We start from the raw sequence: 12,377 nt of genomic DNA on the forward strand, positions 1-12,377 counted from the left end.
GTCATACCCTTCGGGAAAAACAAGGTAACCCCAAGCTACCATATAGGTGGCAATCCACTAAGCACAGAAGAGGTTATCAGGGACCTGGGGACCCAGGTTGACAGTGGCCTTTCTTTTGACACTCACGTTGCTAAAGTGGTTAGAAAGACCTTCTACATTGCCCACCTGATCATGAAGGGATTCACATCCAGATCTAGTGAGGTCATTGTTCCCCTGTACTCTTCACTTATCATACCAATGATCGAGTACAATGCCCCATTCGGGATGTATCTCACCCGACATCTGCAGCAATTGGAGAGACCCCAAAAGTTCCTCACCAAAAGGATAAAGGGACTCCAAAATCTGTCATATGCTGCCAGATTGAAGAAACTCCAGCTCTATTCAGTCGCATACCATCTGCTCAGAGGTGACATGTGCCTGACATACAAGGTCATGTCCAACCCGGAATTAATGGACATGCTCCACCTCAAAAAATCCAAATCCACCAAAACCACTAGAGCAAGTGACTTAAACCTTAGCACGGATATAAATAGGACGTGCTGGAGGGATAGATTTATCACTCAGAGACTCCCTATGCTGTGGAATAAAATCCCAGTCCATGTGAGGCAGAGTACCTCGCTGACTCTGTTCAAGAGAAATCTAGACCTGTGGATGGGAGATCGTAGGTTTACCCCGGGAATCATCTCTGTGTCACTGCTGGACAGAGGCACAACAAACTAATGGGCACAGTATTTTTTCATATAAGGGGTGGCGTAAGCCACAAAAATTTGGGCTAGGCTTATAAATGCCTTAGGGCAGATAGCCTAGTATAACCCTATGAACCTATGAACCTAGAAAAGAAGGAAGAATGTAGCCACTCGAATTACTACCCAGTCCTGCTAGCCCTTACTCTTTCAACATGATTCTAAAAACTGAAAATTTGATATTTATTTGAATTTGTTTACTGTGGCAGAGCTCTGACCTAAAAGGAGTAATTTCAGTTTCAGCCAGAAAGTACAGAAAATATCAAACCAAAAGTATACATAAGATATTACAATGATACTTACAGTTGAAATAATTCAAACAGGAAATGTAACACAGTTCTGTAACACATGCAAAGTGTTGTATAAAACAGATTACTGAACTACTAGATATTTAATCATATTCATATTTAATTGGGTCTATATTAGATAGTCGAAGATCCGTAACTCCGAACACCTAATGGTCGAACCATTACGTTCGAAGTCACAGAACTTCTACTATGTAAAAATAAATGCCTACAGAACGGATATAACTTGTAAGCAGGGGGGCAACCCCACCCCCCTACTTAAATATACTAACTCCGAGATCGCGCCACATTGAAGTGAATGGAAACCTCCGCTTATGGAGATTTCCATTCAAACGTTCAAACCTTTACAAATTCGAACGTATGGTCTTGACCATATGTGGTTCGAACTTGTAAAAGTTCAACTACGTGATAGGAACCCATTTAATCATATACATATGTACAAAAAAGTACTAAAAAGTTCATTTATTATTATTACTGAATATGTTGATTTTTATTTAAATGGAACATAGGTTACTGACTGCAAAGATCATTTACACAGACTGGTTTAATGTAATGCATATTCCCTCACAGATGCCCACGTTTTCTAATTTTAAATTGGTATGTCCTATATGGGTGCATAGTTTAAAGGCTTACAAGATTGCCACAGTTATTCACATTCCATGTTTTACACAGATGTGCTATAGAAATCAGTTGGAATATATACCTCAAGCAGGTTAGATAGCTTCAGGCATGATTTCACACACACACACACACACACACACACACACACACACACACACACACACACACACACACACACACACACACACACTCACACACACACACATATATATATATATATATATATATATATATAAACACATACACACATGTATGCACACACACACACACACACACACACACTAATGCAACATATATGTATATATGGATGGATACATTTATATAAAACACGCATGCCATATAAATACATAATAATATTCTTCTAGACTGTCTTAATTCCTTATACAAAACACAATCCAAAAATGGAAGGGTATATTAGCATTTCGGAATGAGACAAGATTCCTTATATCACACTGCAGACCACTACATATCTTGTAATATTGTGAAATAGAGTCTTACCTGTTTACATGCATGGCGGCATTCACTACTAATAGCCAGTTCACAACAGCCAAGACCAACCCAACCATCAGGTTTCAAGGATACACCTTAAGAGCAATATAAAAATTATGTTACAAGTAGATATACACTGCTAGTCACCTCTGTTACACAACAATGGTATAAAAATACACAATATTCACAAAGGCCATGCATGACTCGTGCTTCCCCTTCCAACTTCAAACACAAATGAAATGCTTAACTATCTCTTAGTCAGTGCAACAAGAACATCCTTCATGTACAGCATTACAGTAGCACATCCAAGGCTCTTTTTTTAAAATAAAATATACAGTTTCTCTAGTTCACAGTTAGTGTAAATGAATCACCATCAACAACCAAAATTATTTGTAAACCACAGAAAAACAGCTAATGATCCAAACCTCAGCCAAGGAAGTCACTGCTGTTTGCCAAGAAGTAAGTTCTATGCCAAAAAATGAAAAATTCTTTTATTGTAGGTAAGCGCTTCCGTGATCCTACTCACACCACTTCTTCAGAGCTTTTACCCAAGGTCTGAAGAAGTGGTGTGAGTCGCCCCACGGAAGCGCTTACCTACAATAAAATAATTTTTCATTTTTTGGCATAGAACTTTGTACTTCTTGGCAAACAACAGTGACTTCCTTGGCTGAGGTTGGGATCATTAGCTGTTATTCTGTGGTTTTAAAAATAAAATGTATTTATTCAATTTTACAAACAGCAATAAAACAATCACTGAAATTAATTATAAGAAATTTGGAATTCATATAACAGGAATAATATTTCAAACAAATCACACAACTTTCAATAATAGCAACAGATATAAAATAAATTCTAATTTTCACAATTATGGCAATATCATTGTGAAGGTCTAATTAAGACAAGAAAAAACACAGCATGCAGATGTGATAAAGGCTTAGGCAACATACAATACAACATTATTTTTACAATGATTTTCAATGATAATTTCAAATTTTTAAAGAGTTTTTGAATTTGTTGGTCTTTATGTCATTAGGTATTCAACAGACATTAGGACTTTCCTCATTGTGACTAACATGACTTTGAATGGCAAAATTGCATGTCATGGGAGTCCCTTTCATGATTCCTCAGACATTTTTTTTATGAATTATGGCCAGATAGAATGGTGGCTCACAGTGTGACAGTGTAAGGCAGTTAATTAAGGTACAGTATGCCTTACCAAAGACATCCATTTACTTACAATAAGCCATTGCATTTATTTTACCAGTGCATATATCATAAAAATAATTATTTTATTAGTAAAAGAACATAAATGGCTCAACATTGCCTGCCGGCAGATGACATCTAAAGTCATTTTAAACACTTTTAACCTCTTAAAATTAACATCTTAATTACTGGGCAAAACCAAAACGTGAAAAAATGGAATCTTTTACTTGACGAGCATTACAAAGTAATGGAAATCTAGGACAACAGAATGCCAGTTTAAATGAGGTCATGTGTATATGGAAAGATATAATATTATAGTGATGCACAGTTTTATAAATGGGATGTAACTTAGAGAGAAAGCCCATAAGAGCTTCCAGGATATTGGATGTTGTTTATTAATACTGGTGTGCACTGGAATGGCCCATACCAGTTCAAAAATCAGTCTTGAGCCATTGTATAAGCACAGTACTCCATGCTTCTCCCAGCAGGGAATCATATGGAAAAGCAACAATGCACTTTCCCGTAGTGCTGTGGTCTGCTGAGCAACATACTAACACAGTAAAACAGAAAATTTAAAACATCCATACTGCTTTAATGGAAATGCTGCACATTCACAAGTCAAATGGCACATGGGTCTCTTGCTCAAAGGACCTTAATCTGGTATGTGACATCAACAGAACTTTCTGGAGAGACAGATTTGTTTCACAGAGGTTGCCCCACCTTTGGAACAAGCTTCCTATTCATGTTAAACAAAGCCTCTCATTGGCCCTATACATGCATATAGGATGATTGGATGGGTAACCAGAAATTCACCCCTGGGGGTCTACCTGTATCCCTCTTAGACAGGGGCAATAGGTGCTAACTTTAGTGTCTGCTTGAACCAAGCACCCTTGGGAACACAGGTTGAACTTAGCTAGGCTTATAAGGGCCTTGGGACCATTAGCCTAGTAACCTCCTATTATCCTCCTATGACAGAGGAAACCCTATTGAATACAAAGTACTACATAGTACTGGCATACTTACTACCACACACTACCTTCTCCCACCCCCAGACAGTGGTGCTGGTGCTGGTGAGCTCTCATCAATGGGAGCTTGCACAGCACCACCTTCTCTTATTACCATAATATGATAAGGATGTTTGATCCATCCTCATTCCTAATGACTATGGAGGAAATTCATTAAGGTACAAAGATGTATACACCCTTGTCTACATGTACCGGTAACCTTTTTGTATTCACAAACATCTGCAACATGATGCTGCATGTTGCTCTAGCATGAAGACATGCAGCACTACATAGGGCTGGCTCTGCAGCAATGCCGAATGCTAATAAGGCAGCCCAGGGAAGAGGCATATGCTAATTAGCCATATGTGCTATCTATCACTCTCCCCCCAGCCCAGGAAACTGCCTCTAGAGAGGTACCAACGCGTCAAGTGATTCAAGAATACACTCAGCCATGTATATCTGCATGGTTGGCACTACCACATCACAATAGTGTACACAGCTAAGAGGTCATGTTTCTCTACTGAAAATCATACGGGGTTGGGGGGTTGGGGAAACTACTACAAAGGGGGAGGACAGACAAGTTAGGCACAAGTACAGGATGTCTGTGTTTGAATTTGTACTTGTGTGTACATGTAGGAGAGTGACTGATGGGGTGATGCTAATGCCCACACAAGCAACATTTAACTACTGCAATGCCCAGATCACAAAGGATTTGCACTTTGTATTAGTAACTGCAAATCAAAGACATGCAAATGATCTAATAATGAGGTCTTCCCTCATCATGGCTACCGTGTCTCTAATTTCAAAATTCCACATCATGGGAGCATAGCCTTTTTAACATGAGCTGTACAGCTCAAGCTAGGCCCTTTCATGAATCCTCGGGCATGATTTTTATGAATCCTAGTCAGGCATGATGGTGGATCAAAGATGTTAGAAAAGGCATAAGCAGAAGAATCAAACAAGGAAATAAACCCCAATCATCCATTCAGAACAGGAAGGAGGGTGGGAGTTGTTAAATAAACTGGAAAATATCAAAGGATACAGGATCCTCTGTAAACATGACTAAAGCCACATTCTCTTAGGATTGATCTGCCATTCAAACAAGCAAGAAGGATCAAAGTCTGATATAAAATGGCATATGCCAAGGTGAGATTTTTTTAATTTATTTTTTTACTGACAAAACTAACCTAAGCTAATACATAATTCTAATCTACCTGCCACCTGAAAAGGAAGATGATGAACAGCATATATAAACTGGTACAAATTCCATAAGTAAATTCCATCACCAAAGAGAAGAAGACATGGTAAAATCTAACTCTACACCATGGTTTACTAGAGATACCAAACAACTTATTCTACAAAGAGACAGGGCATGGAAAACTTGGCTACAAAACCGAAACATCTCTCAAAAATATCAGACGATCAATAAACATAACAAAGCAACAAATAAAAAATGATTCACAAAACTATTACTTAATTTACAACAAAAATACCATAATAATTTCAAACTTTTCTGCAGATCTATTAATAAGCTACTCAAACAACGGCTATCCACCACACTAACCCCTCAAAATAATAGCTCAGATTCAATAGCTAACTAATATAACTCTTATTTCATTCAAACTGTCCTCATTTACTTAAAAGCAAATCTTTAAGACTTATTCTTCCTTTAATTCCTGATAGCCAGAACATCACAGTCTCCTTCCAACCAATTTCCACATTTACTATCAAAAGGCACCTAGAAAAATTAGGGTCTATGTTCGGCTACTGAAATTAAAAAAACTGCAAATGGCTAAATACTGAATGATAAACATTGAATACAAACATTACCAAACAACAACTTCTACAAAACTAAATTCATCAAATGGCCATAGTCGGCCAACATCGCAAACACAACCAACTAAGGTGGGGGGGGGTTTGCCACCCTCGCCACCCAATGTGGGCAGCTGCACCCCCCCCCAAACTATATATATAAACTTGAGATCGCACTACAGTGGGGAATAGGGCAAATTTAAAAGCTTTCTCTTTACCTACCTTATGCATCTCATTACTTCCTGGTCGTTGGCTAACCACGGCCATTTGATGAATTTGTTTTCGTAGAAGTTGTTGTTTGGTAATGTTCATATTCGATGTTTACCATTCGGTATTTAGCCATTCACATTTTTTTAATTTCGGTAGCCGAACATGGACCCCAAATATTAAAGCCCACAACCTTATCTGCTGATAACCTACCCTCAGAATACCTTGCTATGGTATCAAATGCACTGGTGGATCCCATTTCCATTCTCATCAATCTCACCTTAAATGAAAGTCTAATCCCTAAAATATATCCTATGCTATTCCAATACTTAAGGGTGGTACTTCCACTAATTTTTCTAACTATAGACTATTTTTCCAGTCTTTCCAATCCTGAAAAGCCTTGAAGCAGATTATGAATTACCTAACCTCTAACAATTTCATCTCAAAAACACAATATGGCTTTACACCTAAACATAGAACCACAGCAGCCCGTCTGAGCTTTAAAAAAATATCAGCATGGAAAGGAGTAAAGGCCAACGTGTGTCATCCATTTTTCTACACTTATCCAAAGCTTTCGACACTGTTCCACATCAAAAACTACTAAGTGAAGTCACTACACGTCACCTCTCTCAATCATTAATAGCCTGGTTTCATAAATAACTCTCCAACAGACAACAAGCAGCTGAGTGGCAACAAACCTATTCATCTTTCCTTCCAGTAACTATAGATGTACCACAGGTTTCTGTACTTGGACCTTTACTGTTCAATATCTATATTAACTCTTACATAAGGCTTCCAATGATGCCGCAATAATTCAATATGAAGATGACTCCACTCTTACCTGCACAAACCCTACCCTCTCTTCACTACAAAAAAATACACAAGACACTTTCTCTTCTACTGAAACATGGTTTTCTAACTCTCAACTCTTTTTCAATCCTAACAAAACAAAACACATGCTCTTCACCACTAAAAATAGCTCTAAGCTTAAACAATCCTTTACCATCACCTATAGTAATAACACCACTAGAAGTAGTATCCCAAACCAAACTGTTAGGTGTTATAAAAGATGACAATCTGAAATATGACTACAATATAGCTCACACAATGAAAAAAAAAACATCAAAACTTGGGACCTTATATAGAACCAACTACTACCCCACAAATAGCACAAGAAAAAAATAGCAACTGCTTACATTCTGCCATCACTACTGTACGCTTCCCCTATACTTACTATCTAAACTTAGTTCATGTTATAATAAAATCACAAAATTCGCCTTCAGCCTTTCATCTTATTACCACCATTGTCATGCTCCAAAAAAACCGAAATGGCTAGAATTACCAAATCACCTAATCTATTCCCACTTAATCATAACTCATATCCCAATATATCTACCTGAAAACTGGTTAGCACTTCAAAACCCTTTATCAAACTAGTCACCAATAAAACCACTACAATCCATTTCTCAATCACTTTTTATTATTACCAAATCAAAAAACTCAGCAGGTGACTGTCTCTGTTTTTACTATGTACAAAATTATAGAATTCCATCCCTCTCCATGAAAAGCATATTTCAAATATAGCTAGTTTCAAACTTCTTAAAGAACATCTCTCCCAAATCTATGCATAGCTGTATAATTTGTATAACTGTATCTAAATGTGGAGCTTTTCTCTCCAGGCCTCCCCTGAAAAGGGTTAAGATAATCATCCCAGTCAGACTATCCCTGTAAACAAATTCTAAATAAATACATAATATATGCATGTTAAAACCACAAGAGTGTCCTCATAATCTAATCCATAACCCAGTATCCCCTGGAGATGTAACAGTAAGAAGGGTGGAATTATTTATCAGTTTGACATCATTTAATGATACTAGTCATGAAAAAGTAAATAACTTAGTTCAGTTTCATAGGTTCATAGGTTGATACTAGGCTATCTGCTCTAGGGCACTTATAAGCCTAGCCAGAGTGTGTTTGGCTTTCGCCACCCTTTTAGATTAGTTGACTGTGCCTCTGTATAGTAGGTCACAGAAGGTTAGTTCACTGTACCTCTGTCTAGTAAGGACACAGAAAAGATCCCAGGGGTAAACTTATGATCTCCCATCCACTCGCCAAGATTTCTCTTGAAAAGGGTCAGTGAAGGGCTCTGCCTACCATGGATTGGGATTTTGTTCCAGAGTGAGGGGAGCCTCTGGGATATGAATCTGTCCCTCCAGCATGTCCTCTTTATTTCTGTACTGAGGTTCAAGTCCCTGGAGCGTGTAGCTCTAAGGGATTTGGATTTCTTGTGGTGGAGCATGTCCATTAATTCAGGGTTGGACATGGCTTTATACATCAGACATAGATCGCCTCTGAGTAGGTGGTATGCAACTGAGTAGAGCTGGAGTTTCTTTAGCCGAACTGCATAGGGCATCTGTTTGAGTCCCTTGATCCTATTGGTGAGGTACTTTTGGGATCTTTCCAGTTGCTGCAGGTGTCAGGTAAGGTACATCCCAAATGGGGCATTGTATTCAATTATGGGCCTGATAAGTGATGAGTAGAGAGGCACAATGACCTCTCTTGATCTAGATGTGAACCCTTTTGTGATAAGGTGGGCTATATAGAAGGTCTTTCTAACTACTTTGGCAATGTGATTGTCAAAGGAGAGATTACTATCTACTTGGGTCCCCAAGTCCCTAATTACTTCTTCCATACTTAATGGATTACCACCTATGTGGTAATTTGTGGACACTTTGTTTTTCCCAAAGGGGATGAAAATGCACTTTTTGGCATTTAGTTTTAGGCCATGGCTCTGGCACCAGTTATCCATCTCTGTGAGACCCTTTTGGAGGATATTCGTGTCAGCCAGAGAGTCGATTATGGCACCCAGTTTGCAGTCATCTGCAAACTTTGTCAGCCATAGTCCACCTGTGTTAGCTTGTACCTCGGAGAAATATATACCGAACAAGAGAGGTCCCAGGACTGAGCCTTGTGGGGTGCCACTTGTAACTGGTTTAGAGTCTGACATAGCACCTGCAATTCTGACCATGTGGGTTCTATCCCTGAGCCAGTTTGCAACCCACCTTGTGACATAGGGATTGATATTTAAGCTGGTGAGCTTATTTATGATGCCCAAGTGGGGTATTGTGTCGAAGGCTTTTGCGAGGTCCAGGTAGGCTGTGTGGACTACCTTCCCTTCATCTATGGCTTTGGTAACAGTTTCAAAGAAGTCGACCAGGTTCAAGAGGCAAGATATGCCCTTTACAAAGCCGAATTGGGTAGGATCCAGTGTCTGGAGGTTCCCAATGTCTTTGTTTATGATTTCCATGATGATACGTTCCATAGCCTTGCAGACCAGGCTAGTCAGGCTTATAGGGCGATAGTTTCCGGGGTCCGTTGTGGCACCACCTTTGTGGAGCAGGACCACTGTTGCTGTACGCCATTCCTTGGGTACATATCCTGTAGTAAGGCTGAGATTGAACAGTGTCTTTATGTGAGGGTTTAGTTCTTCTTGGAGCTCATGTAAGACACAGCCCGGGACACCGTCTGGTCCCACTGATGCTGTGTTTTTTTGCTTTGGAGAGGGCAGCTCTCACCTGTGCATCTATGATCACAGGGAGGCTATATTCTGTTGGGATAGACATTTGCTCTTTTGGAGGGGAAGGGGGGAGAAGTTTGCACTGAACCTTTCTGCCAGGATGTTGGCAATGTCTGTGGGTTCAGTGTATTTTTTGTCATTTTGCACTAATTCAGAGCATATCTGGGAGTTGCCTCCCAGGTTCCTGACATAAGTAAAGAAGGCCTTGTGATTATATTTAGTGTCTTGTGCATTTTTTCTTTCGAAGCTGGCCTTAGATGATTTTATGAGAGATCGTAGTTTCTTGCTAGTGCTGATCAGAGACGTCTTCCCTTTTTGGGATTTTGCATTATCATGTAGTAGCTTCCTCCTTCTGTTATATAGCTTATTTATGGCCGGGGTCCACCAGACAGGTCTCCTGCCTTTGGAGGAGTGAATCTTGGTTTTATTTGGGATAGCATGCTCCATGCATTCCTGTAGGTGTCCATATAATGCTTTTGTAAAGGATTCTGCGTTTTGGGCCGTAGTTTCCACTGGCTTGGGGCCTTTGAAGGATTCCACCTCAGTTTTGAGAAGTGTGAAGTTTGCTTTTCAGCATTTCTTCACCTTGGCTTCCTTGGCTGGGGGTGGGGATGGAATATGGATGTCCAGTGAGATTAATTTATGGTCTGATCTTACCAATAAGGGGTATACCTCTGTTGTGGAACATGGAGACCCCATGTTGGTGATGACCAGGTCCAGTATGGTTTCCCCTCTTGTGAGAGTGGTGACCAGTTGTTCTATAGTATTTGAGTTTATAAATTCTAGGAACCATTGGGCAAGGGTGTTTGGGCTTGAGTAGTTTTCCCAATCAATGTTTGGGTAGTTGAAGTCACCCAATATAATGGTGTTTGGACAGACCTTCATATTTTCTCGTGTTCTCAGGAAAGCCAAGTGGGGTTCCTGTGTTTGGGAGGGTGGTCTGTAGCAGGCTACAAACTGAAAGGCAGTTTTGCCCACTGTTAGTTGCACATGGATGGTCTCTGATGCTTCGTGAAGTGCCACTAACCTGGAGATGTGGGTATCTTTGATGAATATGGATACTCCCCCCTCCATTTTTGAGTTTTGTGGCCGAAAAGCATGGTATGAAGTATAACCTGGTAGTGCTGGGGTGCGTTCAGGAGCCTTGAACCAGGTTTCTGTTACTGCACGACGGATATCGATATTCTCCATACTGAGGAGAGTCTTGAGTGCGTGCATCTTGAGATTTAGACTTCTGGCATTGAGCAGCATTACCCTTAGTTTTTTTTTCTTTGTGTTGTCTGTGGAGGTGGGTTTGTCTTTTGAGCCTTGCCTAAAAAAGGCACTATGGGGGAGGCAAGAGCCTTTGCCAGTATTCAAAAGCCCAGGGGTGACAGGTGCAAGCCGTCCCTAGGGAAGCAACGCGGCTTGTCAAGCATGTCATCCCAGGCTGACAGACACTGGATCCCCTTTGAATGACACCAATACTTTAGCCAATTGTTAAAATTGATCATTTTGTCTTTATACTGTGGCATCATTCTTGGTGAGAGCAAGATGCTACTCAAGGTCAGGGTCATACCGGCCTGGGCTACATGATCAGAAAGCTCCTTTACGTCTCTTTTCATGTAATCCAGGGAGGTACGTCTCAGGTCATTCACACCAGCATGGACAATGATGGAGTCATATTTGTACTTGCTTTGGAGTGACCTGAGTGCATGTGTTATGTGGCGGATCCTGGCACCTGACAGGCAGCTTACAGTGACCTTCTCCTTATTCAGTCTGGTGAGTGGGTCGTCAGTGTGTCTGCCAATAAAGTCACCTATTGCAAGTGCATTCAGTGTGTTGTTTGGCCTTAAGGGCTGTGACTGTGAGGCACACTGACTTTGTGAGCTATGTGTTACGTGGGTATTGTTGCATGGTGGGGGTTGCTTGGATGTCTGCTTTGGAGGTCTCTGCTGCTTAGGCAGATTTTTGTTTAGAGCCTCCGAGTATATTTTTGTGTGTTTATGTGTTTGGTTTGCTGATGCGATGGGTCTATGTGAGACTGGATTTGTGGTGTGTGTGATTACCTTTTCCTCCTGTCCGGCTGTGCCAGTACTGGGTTGATAGAGCTCAGCCTCCAGTTTGGCTATATAGTTGCATCTCTCACATATGTTTGAGCTTGTTGGGAGGAGGAGAGGGTGGTCTGTGTACATAAGGCATTTGTAACATTGCCTCAAGATTCCTAGATTCACCAGCTGGACTGGGGAGTAAATCCGAAACTGGCCTTTGGACATGCTTGAAAAGTATAGGGAACTACTTATTGACTGATTGTAAAGGACCAATAGGGAGCAAGTACTTAAAAGGAGTATAAGAGGGTGTAGTGCTTAAGTTTATTAGTGCTTACCTGTAAGATTACTTATATGAGCAAGTGCCGGGCTTTAGAATGAAACTAGAG

At 40.2% G+C, this 12,377-nt stretch overlaps 1 protein-coding gene across 1 annotated transcript in view; it reads right to left on the bottom strand.

Moving 5' to 3' along the window:
* RECK (reversion inducing cysteine rich protein with kazal motifs) overlaps positions 1 to 12,377 on the bottom strand; it is a 1,724,192-nt gene that overhangs the window by 1,100,033 nt on the left and 611,782 nt on the right. The window contains exon 5 of the mRNA XM_044065108.1: positions 2,168 to 2,253. Within this exon, the coding sequence (XP_043921043.1) occupies positions 2,168 to 2,253 (86 nt within the window). The remainder of the gene's footprint in view (positions 1 to 2,167; positions 2,254 to 12,377) is intronic.

Source organism: Protopterus annectens, chromosome 3.part0 (assembly GCF_019279795.1).
Source record: "Protopterus annectens isolate FY-2018-M chromosome 3.part0, PAN1.0, whole genome shotgun sequence".
NCBI lineage: Eukaryota > Metazoa > Chordata > Ceratodontiformes > Protopteridae > Protopterus > Protopterus annectens.